The 24,194-nt window shown below is 38.3% G+C and overlaps 1 protein-coding gene across 4 annotated transcripts in view; it reads right to left on the bottom strand.

Moving 5' to 3' along the window:
* The window catches only part of PDE5A (phosphodiesterase 5A), a 159,038-nt gene that overhangs the window by 66,634 nt on the left and 68,210 nt on the right, over positions 1-24,194 (bottom strand). For all 4 annotated transcript variants that reach the window (XR_006816306.1, XM_045989384.1, XM_045989407.1 and 1 more), the window contains exons 7-10: positions 23,602-23,669; positions 11,749-11,857; positions 10,400-10,487; positions 1,498-1,673 (exon numbers count right to left, since the gene is read on the bottom strand). Coding sequence is in view for 3 of the 4 variants with exons in the window: in XM_045989384.1 (XP_045845340.1) it covers positions 1,498-1,673; positions 10,400-10,487; positions 11,749-11,857; positions 23,602-23,669 (441 nt within the window). In the remaining variant the exon portion in view is untranslated. The remainder of the gene's footprint in view (positions 1-1,497; positions 1,674-10,399; positions 10,488-11,748; positions 11,858-23,601; positions 23,670-24,194) is intronic.

Genomic DNA, 24,194 nt, shown 5'->3' with positions numbered 1-24,194 from the left:
CAGTAAGCACACCTGATAAAGGTCAGTTATTATTATTGTTGTTGTTTTATTGTCATTATAATGATCATGGCTTCCAGGTCAAAATAATTCACCACCATAAGAAAACCTGACAAGTTTGGGTCCCTGGCTTTTATTCAGTGCCTCATAAGAAAAGGAAAATCTTTTTCAGGGTTAACCTAAAGACGGCTAATGAGTACATGGGCGCTCACTAAGGTATTCTACTTCTGTATACGCTTGCAATTTCCCAAAATAAAAAGCTTTACAAAAAGAGATCATTTCTAACTGATAACTGGCTTAGATTCTTACTTAAATTCAGTATAAAACTGTGGGAACTATAAAAAATTTGATTAAAAATTATATACTCACACACCTATGCACACACGTGTATATATGTATACATATGTGTGAAACTACATGTGTACATATGTATTGTATAAGTGTAACTTGAGGTATATGTGTGCATATATACACACATATATTTATGTGTACATATGTATGCAAACATACACATAGGTGTGTGTGTATTTGAAAAAGAGTTCCAAGGGCTTATAATCCAAGATCTCTTATATACTATGGCAAAACTATTAGTGTTATATATTCGTTTTAGAAAGTAAAGTATACATCTTGGTTACTGGTAAATCTTTATAATATATATCTTTTGAGCTACTTAGGTGAGGTGTTTTTTTTAGAGGATTGGAGTAAAATTTACCATATTGCAAACACTGATACGCATTGATCTCAATCAACTAAGTAAGAGTAGGCAAACATTCAAATATATTTCATGCGGTGTATAAATAAGACATTGCCCTTTTGAAGTCTGTCTTAAACTGGTCTCTGATGTAAGATATTTCTGTGTTATACAAAGTGGACATTTTCAGACAGTTTGTGGAAGTCATCTGGAAAGGGCTGGCCCGGCTCAGGCAGGCTAGTCCGATGTGGGAGGGAGCCTGCCTGAGGTCAGTGTCCCAAGCCAGTAGCTCACCAGCTGCCCGCACATTCAGAATCACCAGAGGAGCTCTGGAATAATGTGGATTCCTGGCCTCTACTGAAGACTTAGGAATCAGGATTTTCAGAAGTGGGATCCATAAATCTGTCATCTGAAGGGGTTTCCCATGCCTCACTTCTGATTCTCCGAGTGCTTAGGGTTTCTGTTTTTATCTTTTAGGATGTGTGACTACAACTGTTCACAAAGAGATGGAGAAGCTCAGGCAACGGGAAAGGGACAGGATGCAGGTGACAGCAGATGTCTGTGTGACCAGATTCTTAAGGCTGAAGGAGTGAAGGGACAGCCAGTCTGAGTTCTGGTTTGCTCATACGACCTTTGGTAAGTTTCTACAATATTCTGGGTGTCAGTTTCCTTAGCTATTTATATGAGGAACTAAGGATTCAGTCTGATTCTCTGAGGAGACAGCGCCCCAACAAGTGATTCCAGGGGAAAGGGGAGAAGCTGAGTGTGTGGCCACAGAGACGGAGAGGGTCCCGCATGCGCCAGCCCACCTCCAGTGTGACCATTTGCTTGGCCATGGCTCTCTCCACCGCTTCATACATCTGTGTGTTCTGGATCCCCAAGCCACAAAAGATGACAAAAGCCTCCAGGAACTGTTCATCGTTTCGGTTGAAAGGCTTAACCTTGCCAGTATTCTCCTCCATCTTATTAACAAGTTGGCAAACCCCTATAACAATCCAAGAAATCTGAGTAAATATTATTATTATTATAGTTTTTATTGATTTTAAAGTCCCCCTCCCCAAAGACTGTCGTAATTTAGTATTAGGAATGCTTGGAATCTCCAAAGAAGCAAACAGATCCTCACAAATAAAAGCTAGAGAAGTAAACTGAATTAATTTATACGAGAACTCGAGAACTTGTTTCACACAGTCCTAAATGTATGTTGCCCATGTTCAAAAAAATCCTAGAGTACTATTTTCTTCCAGACTCGGTCATGAATTTTAGATCAGTTGAGTCCCCAAAGACACTTTGTCCTTTGGAGACTAATTGGACTTTTGTACACTTGCCAAGAGAACAATTTTGATGCACATCAGAATTTTGGGTCACACAGACTGCCTTTCCTGATTGAGAAACCAAAAGTTAAAAACACAATTACATACAAAATAGAATGCAGAAAACAGGCAATTCACATAGATGGTCTCAAATTTCAGATAAGCACCTCTGCATCCAGGAGAATCCTATTTGCAGACAACTTTGGATACTACAAATAAATGCAAATAAAAATGACTATTTGTTTAGAAATAAAAGCAGAACTAATCTTTGAAGAAATTCATAACCACCTAAATCTTGGCTTCTCTTAGAAGGTCAAACGTAGAGTCAATATAAATGGAAAATTACATCAACATTATGATAAATCTTTGCTGAACTAGTTCTACGGGATTCTGAGCTTATTGGCCTCTCTTTGAAGGGTTTGGTCACTTTCTACCTCTGGGTTTAACAAGTGTTGTTAAATCCTTATTTCTTCTGTCTCTGAATACATAATCACAGAGTTCTGTTCAGGACACATGTGATCTCCAGGCCTTACAATCTCTTTGTGAGGTAGTTGTGACCATCCCCATTTCACAGATGGAAAAACTATGTCTCAGAAAGGTTAAGTCATTTGCTCAAGGCCACTTAGCAGGTAGGCTTAGATCTAAAATTCAAATCCAGCTTGGGCCAGTCCCCAAGGCCACCATTTCCCACACGCTGCTGCTCTGTGCCCTTGTACCTGCTTCTGGTCACTGCTGGTAGCATCCCGCTTGCTCACACCTTGGCCTGTGCTTTTCCACCGGCCTCCACTGCTCCCCTCAGGCTCCCTCCTGTGATCCAGTTAACAACTCAGTCTCCTTCACCATAGCTCCTGGAGGTGGCCCACTTCTCTTTCCTTTGCCCTTAAGATGATCCCTCGGTATGTGTCTTTCTCCCACTGGCTTATTTCACTAAATTCTACTCCTGAAACCAAAGTTAACACTATATGTGAACTAATTAGAATTTACATAAAAATTTGGAGAGGAAAAAAAAAATGATCACTCGGTGTATCATGATGGATTTTATTCCTAACTCTCTTTCTAGACTGTATGTATCGTGGGCCTAGAGATTTTATTTTTTCAGTTCCACTTCCTCAGCTAGCAAAATGCCTGGCCTATATAGCAGGAACTCGAAAAATGTTTACTGAGTTAATGAAAGAATGCAGGACTGCGGCTCTGACCCAAACTACTTTCCCATGAAGACTATAGTCTGTTATCTCTTATTTTTCCCAGTGCACAAAAGGATTTCGTAGGGTCCACAGTGATACATGCTTGCACTATAAGTCCCTTTATCACCATTGATGTGCAATTTATTTTTAACCCTACACATTAACCATACTCTCGTTTTTACTCTTTCTTGTTTGTTGTGGGAATTCTTCTACGTTCGACAGGAAAGACATCCTTATCTATCTGCCGTAGTACCATAAGGATTACTTCTCTTAACACTCCATTACCAAGAAATACTTTAAATGAAACATAATGAATTTGGACACTGCAAACTCAGTGACAATCGGCATGATCTTAAAAGAACATGTCCCATGTAAATGGTACAACATGGAGGTCCTGTCCTCCAATCTTTGCAAATTCCTAAATTATACATGTGGAACTGTTTATCCAGGATCTGGGTATCTGCCAAATCACATTTTCTTGAGAGTCCTGTGTTTCATGCCTTATCTTCCCACCACAATGGAATTGCCTTTCAATTCTGACTAAAGTTGTCTCCTACTTGATGGCCCCTTTTCATAAACAAGATTTTTCTTTTTAACACTTCCTAAGAATCACTGTATATCCAGAAAGAAAAAGACAACAGGAAGGGGTTGAAACGTGGCTGTCAGGCAGGCCCCTGGGCTTCTGACCTAGCTCAGTAACCCTCCGGCACGCCCATTCCAATCAAGGACTTAGGAAAAGTCACTGAGTGTGCATTAACAAGTATTAGTTAATACCCCTGGAATTCAAAGGTATCAAAGCGAATGTCAAATGCACCAATATCAGGAGTTGGCTGTCACAACCACAGCTCAGAGCGGAACAGCTAAGGTGTGTTTGCATTACAATCTACCAGTCTAGATAAGATGTGTAGACAGAGCTAAGCTCAGTGCAAGAAAAGGGGTGAAGACGGTTTATCTACTTAGGCGTATAATTTAATTCTCCTTAGAAAGCAGAATGGACAGTCATATTTATATAGCATCCTGCTGACTTCTTTATACTCTTCAGAAAATTGAATTCTATGAAACAAAAATAGCCAAGTTAAAAAAAAATAAGAAAAAGGTTTATAATAAAAAAACGGAGTCCCTTTATGGGAGAAAATATAAAGCCCTGACACATTTACAGATAGGGTTTTTAGAACTTCATTGACACCTGTACGAGTAGATAAAGAGTACAATAATGCAATTTAAAACTAATCACTTGAGATGCCACATCAACCAGCATCCCTATATAAAATCAGAATCACTTCTCTACAAAAACAAAGTACTTAATGCAGAACCCAAAATAAAACGAAACCACTCAGCAAAAGTCAATTAATACACACAATCATAAAAGAAAATCCTCAAAAACATTAGGCGAAAACCGAGAGCTAGTGCAGTTAGCAAAATCTGTGTCACTTCTTATTATTAGAGCACAGGAAGTACTGGTACTGACGTTGCTTCACGCGGTTATCACGGCAGCTCTGAGAGCTCAGCTGGTACCAAAGGCAGTCCAGCCATCACGTGGAAGGGACTAGATGGGTTTCTAAAACCACACGATTATGTTTCCTTTTCTGTAGTTCCAGGGATCCATGTTGCTACCAACCAGTTTTCCTCTTGGCTTTTTGGCAGAGCAGGGGGTGGTCACTGCTTGTAGTCTCATGTACTCTCTATTGTACTGGCTGGACTGCAAATCCAGCACCCTGTCTTGCTATGTAAGACCTGTCCTCATCACCAATCTTGAGAGATTTTTTTTTTTTTTGCACTTGTCATTTGTCAATTATCTTAATCTGAGGTTTTCTGCTGTACAGCGTCTTGCTTTTAAGAGAAGCTTCCTCATTTTAAGATTATATATAAATCTATATTTTCCCCTGGTACTTTTATAGATTCATTGTATTACATTTAATTTTTTAATTCAACTTAGTTTTTTCCCCAAATTGCTACGGGATTCTTAAAATACTTGAACAGTTATCCCTTCTCCAATGATTTGAATTGCTACCTTAAATACTAGAGTCATATTTTTTTCAACTACTATGTACTTTTTTCACATTTTTTTTTAAAAGATTGTATTTATTTATTCGACAGAGAGAGATCACAAGTAGATAGAGAGGCAGGCAGAGAGAGAGAGAGAGAGAGAGAAGCAGGCTCCCTGCTGAGCAGAGAGCCCGATGTGGGACTCGATCCCAGGACCCTGAGATCATGACCTGAGCCGAAGGCAGCGGCTTAACCCACTGAGCCACCCAGGCGCCCCCTTTTTTCACATTTTAATGTTTTTGAAATCAGTCTGCATCCTAATCAACTGTCCGTCATAGTTTAATTGAAATCACTTTTTTCTTTCTTGGAAGTACAGAAAACCAGCCAATGGCACCTTAGAAACAATGATCAATTATATATAATAATACTAATATATACATATGTACCAGACTTGGGTCTGCGTTTACACTTCTATTGTATTCCATCAACCTTTCCATCTTTTCTGGCACACATATGATACTTTCCTTTTTTGTTGTTGTTTTTGTTTTTAAGATTTTATTTGTTTGACAGAGAGAGAGCAAGAGAGCAGAAGCAGGGGACGCAGAAAAAGGAGAGGGAGAAGCAGACTTCCTGCTGAGCAGGGAGCCCGCTGCAGAGCTCAATGCCAGGACCCTGGGATCGTGACCTGAGCCGGAGGCAGAGGCTTAACCCACTGAGCCACCCAGGCGTCCCTTTAAAATTATTTTTTAATTTAAATTCAATTAAGTAACATACAGTGTATTACTGATTTCAGAGGTAGAGGTCAGTGACTCATCAGTCTTATATAATATGAAGTGCTCGTGACATCACATAGCCTCTTTAATGTCCATCACCTAGCTGTCCCATCCCCCTACCTCCCTCCCCTCCAGCAATCTTCAGTTTTTTTCCTAGAGTTTAAGAGTCTCTTATGGTTTATATTTATTTTTATATTATATATTTTAACTTTTATATTTTAATCTTATTTTCTTAGTTTTATTTTTTTTTCTCATTTTCTTCCAATTATTATTGCCCCTACAGTCTTACTGCCTGGAGCTTACTATAACTAAGCATAATTTACAATTCTCTGGGGGAAAAAAGCGGATACCTTAAGCACTATAAGCAATGTGCTTATAATGGATGACACTGCCCAGTTTAATTATACTTGCATTAGGAATATCCTAACAAATATTTTTATAAACAAATGAGCAGTTAGTGATATTGCCAAATGGCAACATTTATTATGAAAAATAATGTGAAGTAGCATCAAATTTAAACATGATTTTAGAATATTTATCTGTGGCTTAGACTCAAATTGCAACACATAGATAAGCAGAGAATTCGGATAGTAATCAGTTTAGAACATACATTCAGTAGGAAATACAGCTGACCCGTGAACAACATGGATTAGGGCTGTGAAGGCTCACTTATATGTGGATTTTTGGAATAAATATAATACAGTACTGTAAATGTGTTTTTTTATAAACACAGTATAGTATGATAAATGTATTTTCCTTATAATTTTCTTAGTAACATTTTCTTTTTTCTAGCTTACTGTCTTGTAAGAAAACAATATATAATATATATAACATAGAAAATAAGAGTTAATTAATTGTTTCTGTTACTTGCAAGATTTCCAGTCAACAGTAGGCTACTAGTAGTTAGGTTTGGGGGGATTTAAAAGTCATACATGGATTTTTGGGCGCCTGGGTGGCTCAGTGGGTTGAGCCTCTGCCTTCGGCTCAGGTCATGGTCTCAGGGTCCTGGGATCAAGCTCCGCATTGGGTTCTCTGCTCAGCAGGGAGCCTGCTTCCTCCTCTCTCTCGGTGGGGAGCCTGCTCCCACCCCCCTGCCCCCGCCTGCCTCTTTGCCTGCTAGTGATCTCTCTCTCTGTCAGATAAATAAAATCTTAAAAAAAAAAAAAAAAAAAAAGCCATACATGGATTTCAGACTGCGTGGTGGGGTGTCAGCGCTCCTAGCCCCACACAAGAGTCCACTGTACATATTTCTCATACTTCACTGTGACAAAGGACTATAATTTTTGTTTTACTTCTTCATTAATATAGAGATGAATATGTAAGTTATTTAAACTGGAGACGTTCTCAGCACTTTTTTTTTTTTTTTTTGGATAGGAATGGGACTAATTTCTTCAAAAACTGTCTTGAAATTGGCATGGAAAATTGGAGTAAGAATTTCTGGTAAATATGATTTGGGGGAAAAGGCATATTTAGCCTAATAAATAGGGGAAATAATTGGTTAAAATAAATGAATGTTGAATGAGGAAAATATTTCCTTAATAGCACTGGAAGCAAAACTCTGGAAACACTCTGTATTAGCCAGAGCACTAAGAAAACATTTGATATGAAACAATACCTCGGGGAATACAACAGGCCCCATACTGGTCTAATGTCTATAATTTCATCTAAATGTCAGTAATGGAAAAATAGGAGGGGGAAGTAAGATTACAAAAAACACATGGGCCTGTCTGCCTTTCTGCATGTAGCTCTATGGGGATTCTCTATTAGGATTACATAATAGAGGAATCTGGCCTGGGCTATGCAAGAAAAATTATCTACAGCCATGACATTTTCCATGCTGCATCTGTGGGCACAAAACACAGGGAAGAACTCAAATTTTCTGTTTTGTCACACTTCTGAAAGAGCAGGGAGCACTGGAGCTGTTTCTTCCTGTACTTGGAATCAACTCGAACACCCACCCAAACCCCCATTTTTTCCTTTCTTAATAGGGAGTTTTTCCTCTCCAAAATAACATTTGCTTACTTTTGACTCTGTTATCAAGTAGGGTGACATGAAATGCAGGCTGAGTCTGATTACTTCAAAGGGTTTTTTTTTTTTTTATGTTTTTTGCTCATTTGAAGGAAACATGACAGGATCATAGCATATGAATTTTAAGCAGAGCTGAAAGGTTATTTGGTTCAACTCCGCAGAAGTGAGTCATGTGCTCATAATGTTGTAAATAGTTAAGGGAAGAGTAGAGCCAAATGGACACCCTGAGTCTGCTCCCACCTGGGCCTGTGTGCACTTCACTGACCCAGCTCGCATTTACGTCAAATGCTGACGAAGGCTGATATGTAACTTCCTCCAGTGACTCCCCATTCCCCATTATTATTCCAAAGAGATGCTGCTGAGGAAAAGCAAAGATGTGACCGGATGTGGTAAAGGGACACTCCGTCCTCCTTATGAAAACTTACAAGGGAATAATGCATCCCTTCTGGAATTTCACTTCACATTTTCAAAGGTCAGAGGCAGCTTCGTAGTAAGTCTTCATGCTTATATCAAAAAGCATTAAAAATATATATTTATAAGGTATATTTCTAATGTAGTTTTCACCTTGCAATAAAATCTTATAGGAAATAAAATCTCATAATACAACGTTTCCTACAGTTTCCTTACTGCTTATGTTAGCAAACTGATGGGTGATAATCTTGATAAGAAAACTCCCACACTGCACACTCGTCAGCCTTTACTTTTCTCTCTCAGAGCTGTGAAGAGTGCAGGGGACCAAATAGCCCAGCAGCCCAGCCAGGAGTTGCCAGTCTGGTTTCTGAGAGACTTGACGACGCAGTTCACTAGAAGACGATGGCTGACGACTGAACCATCTCTCTGGGGCAGAGTCACAGTGACTAAGTAGTTCACGAGGCTGCTCTCTAACACCAGAATATTCATGTGGAGCACGAAACAGATCTGTCCCAGAGAACAGGAGCACGTGCACCTGCAATCCCATGGCCTCAAGTCCAGCTCAAACAATTGTCAAAGCAATCAATGTATTTCCAAGTATATGAATAACACATTCTCCTCCTAGGAGTTAAGCTACCTTGGGAAAAAATAATCAGAACAATGGAAGTCAGATTTGGGATGCTCAGTGGCAGACGCCACTGAAGTCTCACAGGAAGGACGTACACCAGCAAAGGGTCTGGAAATCATGGAGCGTGACAACATGCTACACCAGCTGTCCCCTGACTGACGGCCTCACCATGCGGTCAGAATACTCTAACCATGCCAAAACAACTTACTACATCCGTCTCTGCTCGAGGGGCAAAGATTCCCTGACCCCTGGACAGAACCTCAATAGGTACTTTCAATACTTGTCTTTTTTTTTTTTCTATTTTCATTAATAATACCTCCTACCCCTGTCTTTCTGACTGATAGCCCTCCTTCAATAAAATTACAGTTAAGTCTTGCAACCTGGAAACTACTGAGACTTTTTAAGGTAAATTTATATATCTAAGCCTCACTTCATTAGGGTTTCTAGTTAGAAGTCTGGCCTTTAGGGCACCTGGGTGGCTCAGTTGGTTGAGCGACTGCCTTCGGCTGAGGTCATGATCCTGGAGTTCCGGGATCAAGTCCCACATCGGGCTCCCCGCTCCATGGGGAGTCTGCTTCTCCCTCTGACCTTTTCCCCATCATGTTCTCTCTCACTCTCTCTCAAATAAATAAATAAAATCAAATTAAAAAAAAAAAAAGTTTGGCCTTTAGAAGGTCCTCCTGATTCCTCTATTTCCAAGTTCTCAGGACAATGTTAACAGTTCAGACTACTTTCACACATCAGTCATGCATGACTGGCATATAAAAACCTCAAAATTTCTGTACTACTTTTAATATAACCTGCAACGCCAAGAAACAAATATGTCAATAATAGGTAACATCATTCCATATTTTTCAGAGAATGCATTCTTCCAACATCCCTAAGTAGGTATTTTTCTATTACCTTAATATAAGAATGTAAGCTCCCTGAGGGTGGGGATTTCCACTTTGCTCACCAATTTATTCCAAATCACTAGAACACTAGAGTGCTCAATAAGTGTTTTTGAACAAATGAATACAATCTAAAATGTGAACCCGATATTAAAAAAAATCAGAAGCAAGAAATGAGACTCTCTAAATCAATTCATTATCAATGAAATCAAATCATTATCAACTTGATGTCTCTCATTCCACAAACTATCAACACATTCTTCAACAAAAATCTCAACAAAAATTGAAAAGCATTATAATAATTACTAAAATATATTATAGTTAAGATATTTAAGAATGTCTGCTAACATTGATCAATATAAAATTACTTCAAAATTCTTTTATTATTCCAATTCTTTTTCACACATTTTATTCCTCAAAATTACACTTGAAGGAAAGTTTCTGGGAACACATTTTTTTTTCTTTAGTAAGTGCAGATTAGAAGTTAGTAAAAGCCTTTACCTATCACTTTATTCTTCTTTCCATTTTTTATAGGTGTACAAAGCAAACTTCTAATGCATTGCTGGTTTATATTTCCTGTGTTTTCATTCTAAAAAAAAACAAAAATAAAACAAAGCAGGGACAAATTATGAAGACACTGTTTTGCCCACTACATGCTATATAAACTAGATCAGCTATCTGAAACCCCTAACCTATTCATTCATCTTTTATTTGCTGTAGATAACATCAGAGTGCAGAAAATGTATAAATTATAATGAAGTTCATGTAAATGCAATATGCAGTAATTAGTCTTTACGTTATGAAGAGTAATAAATTTCCTATTTTTTTTCTTTCTTTTTTTTTTTTTCATTCCAAACTTTCCAAGCAGCCTTTGGAAATATACAGCAGAATACTAACACAAGTATTTACTATGCTGGTGTAGCAGATGTCTCAATAACTTAAGACAGGCAGAATCCATAAAGCACTACACTACCTCGGATACTACATGCTACACACTTGTCTTTCTTTAGGACTGGCACTGTTTCTATTGCCCATACTGCTGAAGTTCTAAAGGGGTCTTGTAGATACTCAAATAACAAAATCAAGGCAGCTGCCTCAAAGTGCAATGTTTTTCCAGAGATGAGAGAAAAGACTAGAATTCAAAGTTTTCAATGCCTGAGAAATAGACTTTTGTAGCTTTGCTATCAAAGAAAACATACTCATTTCTCCGCAGAGCTACTCACCATAGTAGATTACCAGGTCTGTAAGTGTGAGCCATATGGAACTTAATTTCTGAGGATAAACTCAAGAACTCCAGCAACACTATGTAAGGAATGTCATTGATATTAAGTAGGTAATAATTAAATTGCCTCATAAATTAGTTTAAGATAACTCATTATTATATATGACAAAGCTGAAAAGTACAGGGGAAAAATATTTGAGTACAGCTGACCACCCCTCAACAGATGTTATGAGCTATTTTATTTTCCTTCACGGATCAGGGAAAGCACTGCTCACTCTGAAATATAGCCAGTTCTTGGGCCAGGCCTTCAGCTGAAGAGTCCCTAGAAGTACAGATCAGATGGGAGAACAATGTTCAAGCTCCAAGTTTAAAATTGAACAAATGAATACAATCTAAAATGTGAACCCCATATTAAAAAAAAATCAGAAGCAAGAAATGAGACTTTCATTTTTGAGGTTTTTTGAGGGGTGGTCAGCTGTATTTTCCCCCTGTACTTTTCAGCTTTGTAATATATAATAATGAATTATCTTAAACTAATGTATGAGGCCTTCAGCTGAAGGGTCCCTAGAAGTACAGATCAGATGGGAAAACAATGTTCAAGCTCCAAGTTTAAAATTGGTTTACTTACTGTCCAGGGAAATCTTTTGTCCTTACTGACATCTGGAATATTAAGTGGTTCCATAGTATTTTTGACATACTGAGCATACATGTAATTGATTCTGTTTGCATCACGTTCCCTGTGGAAAAAACAGATATGAGTTCTTCCTGTGCAGTGAAAAAACAGGGGCAAAACAAAGTTTAAATAAATGACAATATTAGATCCACACTAGCCTTAAATCATAGGTTAAAGTGTGTCTCTTCATTGGAAAATGCACTTTCAATGTGATGATTTACAACTTTGTAGTTACTATAATTGAAATGCTTTGAAAAGACAAAGGCCCACAATTTCTCAGCTGTCAAAAACAAATTTTAAAATGCCATTAAGTAATGCTACCACTCCTGTTAATGGGCATGTTGATTTTTGTGCCGTTTATGTAAAATCCGTAGAAGTTTTTTTTTCATGTCTTCTTTTTTCATCAGATTATAGAATGACTAAGACCTAGTGCCTGTTTTACTTCCTCAGTTATTTACTTTATCCTCCACAATAGTTGTTTACACATTTCAAACCAAGGGGAAAATCAAGCATGCCTAGAAGAATTTTATTAATCTTTTTTCTTTTTTTCTGCTTTGAGATAATTTATGATACTTTTTAAAATGAAAAATGTATCTTCTTCAAAAAATTTTCCCGAGGTTACAATTTTTTCCCCAGTTATTTCCCTGTTTCTTGCTTAAAAGGCTGAATATTGAAGATTAATCGCATGTTCGAGGGCACAGAAGCACAACGCCAGGGCTGCAGCTGGGAAAACAAGATAGACCATGTTTTTACATCAGGAAACTTTGTATGTTCCCAGCAATGGGGATGAATTGGGCAAAGAGTGTCAGGTTGTGGAAATTTACTCAAATGATAAGGATATGCCTATCTTAGATATAATATCACTAACTGAAGAAATAGGAGAGTCTAATATTGAGAGATATTTCAGAATAAAATACATACTTCTTGAAGTTCCAATATTTTTCCTATCTTCCATCTCCCCCCCCAACCCCTACACCTCAAACCTAACCAAACGGTCTCTTGGGACGGCTCTCCTGAGCATTAGTGATTCCACCAAGACGCCTGAAGGCGGTCGCCTCATTCCTGACCAAGATACTTCAGCCTTTCCTTTCTTTGCAGTACATTTTAGTTTAAGTGTAACTTGGTCAAAAGGGGTGAAATTTGACCCCACGTCCAGTACTGTATATAGGTGAAAAAGAATAAAGAGCAAATGACAATAGTCATATAGGAGTACATAAATGCCAGCATGGACATTTACTGAGATGACAATCATGATCCAGAAAGGCACACGGACTGTCCAACACATCAGACCTAGGACCTGACTCCTCTTTCACTTATTAATTGGGTGGAATCTAAAACAATTTTAAAAACTATTCATAGATAGCTAAAGTCTCAGGAAAAGAAAATAAGAAGCTTAATAAAGATAAGAAAAATGGAATGGTGGTTACAGGGAGAAAGGAGTACACTGGAGAAAATACCCTTGTCTGAATCTTTTTAAAAATAACAACACTGTTAATGATTTTTTTTTTAATATTTTATTTATTTATTTGACAGAGAGAGAGGTCACAACTAGGCAAAGAGGCAGGCAGAGAGAGAGGAGGAAGCAGGCTCCCTGCGGAGCAGAGAGCCCGATGCGGGGCTCTATGCGGGGCTCGATCCCAGGACCCTGAGACCATGACCTGAGCCGAAGGCAGAGGCCTAAACCACTGAGCCACCCAGGCGCCCCACTGTTAATGATTTTTATTATTCTTATCACCATCATTATGTTCACAGTGGGAACCAGATGAAACCCAAAATAGTTAAGGGACTTGCCAGAGATCCTAAAATCAGACCCACAGGCATTAACATAGAGATGAAGTAATTTTAATTACTTTTAAATTAATAGAAATCGATTTTTTAAAAATTTCCTGCAAATGTTCAGTTTTCTTAGTGGTGACTTTAATGAAAAATAAGTATTAAGATTTATTAAATTATGTGATACCATTTTGTTTCTTACTCTCTAAGAAATGCTGGTGAATTCTGAGTCCCCGCACTCAACACAGACTGAGCACCTGCTCCACAAAAGGCACCCTTGATGTCACATGGGAGACAAGCTTATTCAGGCCAGTAGCTGTCACAAGGAGCTTACAACCTGGCAGAGGCCATGACACAGCACAGACAATCCATTCAGTTGCCCGTCCTGTTTGGGTAGAGTCCAGTGCCAAGGATGCCAGCTGTCCCTCCGTAACTCTCCTCCGTTTGTCTTTATCTCGACAGACGGCCACCCAGAACAAACACTGTGCTGCCCAGCCACCATACTGGAAGTTCTAGTCAATAGATGTAGGAAGACATATGACGGCTTCTAGAAACCTCATGTACGAGAAAGCTGTTGCACGCTCTCTGCCTTTTCTTTCACCGCCGCCCCCGCCCCCCCATTCCCCTTTAAAAGATGGCTGCAACGAAAGGAGCTGCCTGCCTGACAAGGAAGGCAAGGGCCATACCCTAGAGACATGGAGTAGAAAGCCCCAAAGTGCCTGGGGCCTGAGGCTTTGGGGAGCTCAGCTGCAGCACCCGAGCTGTTGACCTCTGGGCTTTTCGAGGAGAGAGTAATTAGACTGCATTCTGGGGGGCGCCTGGGTGGCTCAGTGGGTTAAGCCTCTGCCTTCGGCTCAGGTCATGATCTCAGGGTCTTGGGATCGAGCCCCGCATCGGGTTCTCTGCGCAGCAAGGGAGCCTGCTTCCTCCTCTCTCTCTCTCTCTGCCTGCCTCTCTGCCTACTTGTGATCTCTGTCTGTCAAATAAATAAATAAAATCTTAAAAAAAAAACAAAACTGCATTCTGGTTTAAGCTACTTCTGTTTGGGGGCTTTTATGATTTGCAGTCAAGCCTAATCCTTGCTAATGCAATTGGCAAAATGCAAGCACCACACATGTGGAGCAGATCAACAGCTAACACCTACATGGAGTGGATTAGGGAAGAGTAAGCATTAGATAAATGTGTAAAAGGCGGGATAAGATTTAAGGATGCGGAGAAACATATCAGGGATGAAAGGGAGGGTGTTCCAGCAGGAAAAAAAAAAAAAAACAACAATAACAAAAAAAACCCTCAGCATAAAACACATCTTTGAAATGCAAGAGTTCTGTCTGTGGGTATTTGGGAAACACGAAATAGATTGTTAGGAATAAAGTGATGGTTTCAGGCTGAAGATGTTAGCCTGTGCAGATAGTGGATTATTCTGAAAGTGCAATGCAAAGAATATGGAACTCCTTCTTTAACAAACAGGACTATTATGGAGACATATCTTGAAAGAAGTTGCTGTGGGCAGTGTCGAAGTTGTTACTGCCTATGTTCTCCTCTAGGATTTTGTTGGATTCCTGCCTCACGTTGAGATCTTTAATCTATTTTGAGTTTATCTTTGTGTATGGTGAAAGAGAATGGTCGAGTTTCACTCTTCTACACATAGCTGTCCAATTTTCCCAGCACCATTTATTGAAAAGACTCTCTTTTTTCCAATGTATACTTTTTCCTGCTTTGTCGAAGATTATTTGACCATAGAGTTGAGGGTCCATATCTAGGCTCTCTACTCTGTTCCATTGGTCTATGTGTCTGTTTTTGTGCTAGTAACATGCTGTCTTGGTGATCACAGCTTTGTAGTAAAGCTTGAAATCAGGCAACGTGATGCCCCCAGTTTTGTTTTTCTTTTTCAACATCTCCTTAGCAATTCGGGGTCTCTTCTGGTTCCATACAAATTTTAGGATTGCTTGTTCTAGCTCTTTGAATAATGCCGGTGGAATTTTGATTGGGGCGGCATTGAAAGTATAGACTGCTCTTGGCAGTATAGCAATTTTAACAATGTTTATTTATTCTTCCGATCCATGAGCATGGAATGGTCTTCCATCATTTTGTGTCTTCTTTAATTTCTTTCATGAGTGTTCTGTAGTTCCTCGAGTACAGATCCTTTACCTCTTTGGTTAGGTTTATTCCCAGGTATCTTATGGTTCTTGGTGCTATAGTAAATGGCATCGATTCTCTCATTTCCCTTTCTGTATTTTCATTGTTAGTGTATAAGAAAGCAACTGATTTCTGTACGTTAATTTTGTATCATGCCACATTACTGAATTGCTGTATGAGTTCTAATAGTTTGGGAGTGGAGTTTTTTGGGTTTTCCATATAAAGTATCATGTCATCTGCGAAGAGAGAGAGTTTGACTTCTTCATTGCCAATTTGAATACTTTTCAAGATATGTCTCCAAAGGCAAAGGAAACAAAAGCGAAAATGAACTTTTGGAACTTCAGCAAGATCAAAAGCTTCTGCACAGCAAAGGAAACGGTCAACAAAACAGAGGCAACCCATGGAATGGGAGAAGATATTCGCAAATGACACTATAGACAAAGGGCTGATATCCAAGATCTATAAAGAACTCCTCAAACTCAACACACACAATACAGATAATTACATCAAAAAATGGGCAAAAGACATGAACAGACACTTCTCCAAAGAAGACATACAAATAGCTAACAGACACATGAAAAAATGTTCATCATCATTAACCATCAAGGAGATTCAAATCAAAACCACACTGAGATACCACCTTACACCAGTTAGAGTGGCCAAAATTAACAAGTCAGGAAACAACAAGTGTTGGAGAGGATGTGGAGAAAGAGGAACCCTCTTACACTGTTGGTGGGAATGCAAGTTGGTGCAGCCACTTTGGAAAACAGTGTGGAGATTCCTTAAGAAATTAAAAATAGAGCTACCCTATGACCCTGCAATTGCACTACTGGGTGTTTACCCCAAATATACAGATGTAGTGAAAAGAAGGGCCATCTGTACCCCAATGTTCATAGCAGCAACAGCCACAGTCACCATACTGTGGAAAGAACCAAGATGTCCTTCAGCGGATGAATGGATAAAGAAGATATGGTCCATATATACAATGGAGTATTATGCCTCCATCAGAAAGGATGAATACCCAACTTTTCTATCAACATGGATGGGACTGGAGGAGATTATGTTGAGTGAAATAAGTCAAGCAGACAGAGTCAGTATCATATGGTTTCACTTATTTGTGGAGTATAAGGAATAACACGGAGGACATTGGGAGATGGAGAGAAGTGAGATGGGGGAAATCAGAGCGGGATACGAACCATGAGAGACTGGACTCTAAGAAACAAAATGAGGGTTTTGGAGGGGAGGGGGGTGGGGGATTGGGTGAGCTTGGTGGTGGGTATTAAGGAGGGCACATATTGCATAGAGTACTGGGTGTGGTGCATAAATAACGAATCTTGGAACACTGAAAAGAAAAATAAAATAAAATGGAGAAAAAACAAAACAAAACAGGAGTATTATGGTAGCCTTAAACATGTGCCTCTCAGAGCTCCAACTATAGGAAGCATCTCTGATGGGTGTCTCTAGCTACTGAGCTCTAGATCCCAGGACCCTGATGAAGGCCACACCTCCCACAGCTGCTTCCAGATGAAGACTGAGCCCAGTGGGGATATGAAGGCAGGTCCACTTCTGGGAGACCTGGGACTCTTCTGACAGGAGATCAGCCAGAGGTCTCCCCAGAAGTTTTGCCAAACTTTCCTCACAACTGCCCAGCTGTCCAGGATGCGTCTACAAAACACTCCTTCCTTCTTCACCCACCTCCACACTCTCTCTATTGAAGTATAGTTGACACACGATGTGAACTTTGGTTTCAGGTGTACAACACAGGATTTAGCTACTCTGTATGTTGTGCTGTGCTCACAAGTGTAGCTACCATCTGTCCCCATACAGCGCTGTTACGACTATATTTCCTATGCTGCATGTTTCATCCGCATGACTTATTCATTCCATAACCGCAAACCTGTGTCTCCCACTTCCCTTCACCTCTTTTACCCATTCCTCTGCTCCCCTTCTTTTCCCTCTTTTTCACTCTAGGTCAGACTTGTGTGGGGGTCCATGGGTCTCCTAGCTCTGTCTCCTTTTATCCTTACAGGGGATTTCCCCTAATGAATTTCTTGCACATTTAATCCAGTCTTGGCATTTTTTTCTTGGAGGACTTGGGAAATTTTGACATCTAAAGCTTTCTGCACAGTGGCTATCAATGGAATGTACATGAGTATATCCTTGGAGAGACAGGGACATGGAGCTGGGACTGAGAAATTTTTGTGCTTTAGAACTAAATGGGAATCATTGCACATTATGTAAGCCAAAGACAGAAAAGTATTCAGAGATACGGTAATAGCAGCCCATGCTGACTTAATACTTACTTTGTGCCAAAAATTTTCTGAAGCATTTTGTGTGCATTATCCCATTTAGTCCTTATTACAATCCTGGTATCAGTATCCCCATTTTACAGATGAAGAAATTGAGGCTTTAAAAGGTTAATTCATTTACAAAATGCCCCACGGCTAGTAGATGGCAGAACTTAAATTTCAATCAGCCTGACTTTAGAGTCTACACTCTTTTTCTACTCAGTATGTATGCACAGTTGTTTTTAATACTACTTTTTACAGTGTTACTAGTATATACATTCCAAGAAGGCTTAAAGATTAATTCTATGCGATTGTCATTTTATGATAAAGATGTGCATTTATAAATTAACATCAAGTTAACTGACATGGAATTACAGCACTAAAATATCATTCAAATTAAAATATCAAATAAGGGTGGCTCTTATGAATAGAGGCACAGAAACTTCACAACATCCCGCCATCTGGATATGAGCTAGTTGCCCTTCTGAAATTTGTAGGCAACCCAAGTCCCAACACTTTCCTGTGCTTTATCTCACTGACGATATGAAGATTATGTATAATGTTCACCCTGAATGTTTATTTTTTAGTTTTATGCTTAACATTGCAAGTCCGTTCTCAATGTGTTATTTTAATTTATAAAGGATAATTAGTGGGTTGGTTGGACAAATACCAAATGAGCAATGCTTTTCAACTGAAATGGCTGGTCTAAAGGAATGATTTGCTTACTGCTGACATCATAGAATTGCCTAGCATTTCATCTCATGGGAGAGTGTTTGGATTGGCAAAGTGTTTAAGAATGAGCATCGAAGAGTCCTGAATTCTAGCAATAATTTCAGCAAGGTGATAAAGAGTCTGCTGGTGAAGTATCAATATCAGTTTAGTCCTTTGTCAAAATGCTGAAGGCACCACACATCATTTTTAATTCAGAGGTTTGGCAAAATTAGGACTAATATCTCATTTTTATTAAAATAATAAATATATTTATATCACTTAAAGACTTTTTATTGTATTATTAGTATAAAGGCTAACTTAAAGGGCTCCTGGGTTGCTCTGTTGGTAAGGGTCTGCCTTCAGCTCAGGTCATGACCCCAGGGTCTTGGGACCTAGCCCTGCATCAGGCTCCTTGCTCAGGGGAGCCTGCTTCTCCCTCTCTGCTGCTCTCCCTGCTTGTGCTTTCCCTCTCAAAAAAATAAAAAATAAAATCTTTAAAAATTTTTTTTAAAAGAAATAAAATGTTTAGCTGATGTAAGGCATTAGTGAATACTTTTCAATACTGTAAAATTAGTTAATGGATCAGTTAAAATGGTCCATTAAATTACTCTCTTTTAAGGTAATCCACTGACTTATGTATCCTTTATAAAAATATCTTTATACTAACACTGTCTTGGAATGATTTAAAAAAATAGAAAAAATACCTTCTGTTTTGTCTGCAGAGAGGGAACACAGTATTCATTAGAAATAAATTGAGTAAGAAGACACTTTTTTAAAAAGCATATTTACCAGTAGAGGTCACTATCACACCAAATGGGCTTGTTCAGCTACCATTAGAAATGAGAGGACCAGGCTGAATTGGTAATAAAATCAAAATGCCAGTACATAAAATGTAATTACGTAGACTTATGCTGCTGTACAAATATTCAAAGGTAAATGTAGATAACTCATCATTTTAAACTTTTTCTTGATCTTTTTAAATTAAACTATAACATACGGTGTTGTCTTAGTTTCAGGTGTACAATATAATGATTAAACAATTCCATATGCTTCTCAGTGCTCATCAAGATAAGTGCACTCCGAATCCCCTTTATCTATGTCACCCATCCCCTAACCATCTCCCCTCTGGCAACCACCAATTTATTCTCCCTATTTAAGCATCTGTTTTCTGGTTTGTCTGTTTGTTTGTTCATTTGTTTCTTAAAGTCCATATATGGTCATTTTATATCATTTATGTCATGTGTTATTTTCATATTATTTATAGGCTATAGCATTCCAGCATTTTATCATACCTATGGATATATGTAAACACATTAAATATACATGTTTATACTTATATATGTAGCAATTCATTATGCAATCTGAAAAGTGAAAGAATCAAATATTTACATGTATCTTATAAAACATTCCTTATAAAAAGCAACAAAATTTTATAGCATCATAAATCAAAATATATTAATGTTCTTCCTAGGAATAAGAAACTTCATCACTGATTTAGGCAGGAGATACCAGCCTTTAAAAGGGATACACACATCATCACCAAGACATGGACTTACTATCACATATTCAGAAAGGACTCAATACTAGCTAAAGAACTAAATGTCCAATATGCCAGAAATTACAATGGCACACAGAGGGGCTTAGGAAAGAATACACATGGAGGGCGCCTGGGTGGCTCAGTGGATTAAGCTGCTGACTTCGGCTCAGGTCATGATCTCAGGGTCCTGGGATCGAGGCCCGCATCGGGCTCTCTGCTCCGCAGGGAGCCTGCTTCCTCCTCTCTCTCTGCCTGCTTCTCTGCCTACTTGTGATCTCTGCCTGTCAAATAAATAAATAAAATCTTAAAAAAAAAAAAAAAAGAATACACATGGAAATGGGATACTTGTCATAACCAGCAATGCCAAGAGGGAAGCAGACGTTGGCTATGCAATTCTATGCAACTGTATGAACAAAAAACTCCAGTAGTAAAAAAAAAATCTCTAGAGAGAACATGGTTTATCTACTTTTGACTATGCCCCCCAGGCCCAAGTCAGCAAAAAAGTCTTAAAAGTCAGGTGTACCATGAGTTAAATGAATTCCCCTTCTGCCCCCAAGTTACATCTGTCCCTTTGCTAACTCCTCAAATTCTTTTAATCAGATAAAACGTATTTCATTGTATCAGCCTGTTAAAATAATAGTCTAGAAGTAGTGAGTCTTTATTTACACAGAATTGCTTAGCCAACTAAACTTGAAGTCACTGTGGTCAATAGTGTCTCCTTCTTGCTGAGGGAAGACATGAGAAGATAGGACACATGAAAGAGATGAGAAGGGGATGGAAGACAGGTATGCAGGCCTCACACTGATCCCAGGGGTCAGTCTTAAGAGGGTTTGAACAAAACCAGGCTGTGCACTTTAGTCTTCTGTTCTAAACTCAGACAACTCAAAAAAAAAAACAAAAAAAAAAACTCAGACAACTGTGTTTTGCAATTCTGCTTTACATGATCTACAGAAATGATTTTCATTTTCAATTTTTTTTTAAGATTTTATTTATTTATTTGACAGACAGAGATCAAAAGTAGGCAGAGAAGCAGGCAGAGAGAGAGGAGGAAGCAGGCTCCCTGCTGAGCAGAGAGCCCGATGCGATGTGGGGCTTGATCCCAGGGCCCTGGGATCACGACCTGAACTGAAGGCAGAGGCTTTAACCCACTGAGCCACCCAGGCGCCCCTTTTTTCCAATTTTTTATTACAAATATTTTCTTCAAATTTTTTATGAACATTTTGAAATATACAAAAAAGTTGAAAGTCAAATGAATATCCTACTCTAGATTCAACAATTTTTAATGTTTTACCAATGTATTTTATCTATGTTTGTGTGAATATACTTGTTTAGATATATGAAATTTAGATATATTTACTTATTTATCTTTGCCTGAACCATTTTTTTTAAAAGATTTTATTTATTTATTTATTTGTTGGAGAGAGTGAAAGAGAGAGCAAGCATAAGCAGGCACAGCCAGAGAGAGAAGCAGGCTCCCCGCTGAACAAGGAGCCTGATACAGGACTCAATCCCAGGACCCTGGGATCATGACCTGAGCTGAGGGCAGCAGCTTAACCAGTTGAGCCACCCAGGCGTCCCATCTGAATCCTTTTAAAGTAAGGTGCAGATATCCTAATATTTCATCCTTAAGTACACCAGGATGTATCTCCTAAAAATAAAAACAGTTTTCTACTAACCACAGTATCTTCCTATTTCCAAAGAAAAGTAACAGCAATTCCCCATCAACTATCTACTACCTGATCCATATTCAGATTTCCGATCGTTCTCAAAAACTGTTCATTGATAACTGTTTTAATGAGAATCCAACCAAGATTTATGCATTGTGTTTGGCTGTTATGTCCAAGACATTCCTTCCCTTCATTTTGTTCCATGATACTAATTTTTAAAAAAGATCAGGCCATTTATCTCATAGAATGTTCTATAGTTTAGATCTGTCAAAGGTTATTTTTAAAGTGCCACCACCAAAGAGCTTGGTTACTGAGGACTGTGCTAATTGCAACACCCTCCACTAAATGAAATAATGCTCTAAAAGGCCAACTGTAGTGAAAAAAATAGGAAACTTTAGTATCAGATAGTAAACTTAAGACAATGTTCTATTTCCATGGTCATAAAAAGCTTTTAGATATAACATCAGTAAGTAGGGATAAAATAATTTCAGACAAACAATTTTAGGAAGTGAAATAATTGGTAACAAATGAACAATGAAAATTATGATAAATAGCACTATACCCAAGAATTCCTGCCACTTTATCCTGGCAGATTTGTATTTCTTAGAATATTCTGTCACTTAAACAAATAACACTAGTTTTTGCTAAGGGTGAAAAAGGGGATCTGTGAAAGAACATTCGGTAGTTTACTCTAAATCCTTTCCCAAGTTCTTCGAAAAGCACAAATTGGGGCAGTGAGATCTCTAACGTCAGTCATATCAATACTTTCTATTATCTACGTGATAATTAACAACAACAAATTAATACAAATTCTTAAGTTACAAAAAAAAAGACAAAGAAATGACCTGCAATAGAGATCTGGTTTGATTCTAGCCATCGGGTAGATGGCTATTGGTGTGATGGGGTTCATGGGTTTCCTTCTCTTATTAATTAAATCCCCATGGCTGATTCCAAATCACAGCAGACTCGAAGAGAACTTTGTTCAGAAGCCTATCAAATTTCCAGTGAGGGTCCAATATGCAATATGAATCGCATACTGGAATCCAACTATCCAATATGAAACATGTAACTGCAATACAGACTTATGGATCTTAAGTGAGCCAGTTCACAAAAATACCATACCCAGGTCTATACTAATCTGAACACCATTCACTGTTTTAGCAATTTTCCTATAGGTCAACTGTAGGAGAAAAAAATCCTAGACTCTCTGTCATCAAACAGTAAAGTATTTTCACAAATAAAATTATTGATGGTCGGAAGGAAGCAGCATGTAGCTTCTATATCTTAAATTAAACAGGTCATGAAATAACCATGCAGCCAGCATTACATATACTGGCTTAAACAATGTAGGGGTTAGGATTGCCAACACCCCACACAGTCAAAAACCCGCAGATAACTTTTGTCTCCCTCAAAACTTTATCAAGATCCTACTGTTGACAGAAACCTTACTGATAACATATACTGTCAACTGACATATATTTTGTATGGTATATGAATTATATACTGTATTCTACAATAAAGTAGGCTAGAGAAAAGAAAATGTTACTCAGAAAATCATTTAAGGAAAAGACATCTCTAGTAGTGTACTATATTTATTAAAAAAAAAAAATCCATCTCTCAGTGGACCTCACAGGTCCAGTCATGCTGTTTAAGGGTCAGCTTACTTGAGATAAAGACAGAGAATGAGTTATTTTACCTTGTTAAAGTATCTGACGATTTTTCTAATTCCTCACACTCCATGTGAAACACACTAGAAAAAGAATCCTGAAAACAAAGCGACAACACAGACTGAGAAGTAAGTTTGACAATGTAACAAAATCTATCTAGATATACACACGCAAGTCAGTGGAATTGATGAAAGACACCAATACTTGTGATCTTTTTTGAACTTATTCTCAGACTAAACTTACACAAGTACTCACGGCCTGACAGCCTCAAGTCTGCTGTCCACGTTCTTACTGCTTCTGAGACTCACTTGCAAAAATGCTCATTTGCGTATTTTTTTGTTTTTCCAGCAGGTGTTAATGAATATGTTAGCTTCAAATTTTCTTCCTATTTATTCAAAATGCTCATGTTTTAGCTTTTATGCATACATTGATTGCCGTTGTTAGAGCTTTTTAAAAGACATGCAATTCAGTAATATTTTATGAATATTTAATGAAAATAATTGTGAAGGTTTTAACAACATAGAGAAGTACTTGGAAAGTACATTAAAAAAACAGAATACATATTCATACCCATGCTGTATTTACAACTGAATAAAGACATAAAACAATGATATTAGTTTGA

The sequence above is a fragment of the Meles meles genome, chromosome 2 (assembly GCF_922984935.1).
Source record: "Meles meles chromosome 2, mMelMel3.1 paternal haplotype, whole genome shotgun sequence".
Lineage (NCBI taxonomy): Eukaryota > Metazoa > Chordata > Mammalia > Carnivora > Mustelidae > Meles > Meles meles.
Note: the sequence above shows the minus strand (reverse complement) of the source record. Positions and strands in the feature narration are given on the sequence as shown.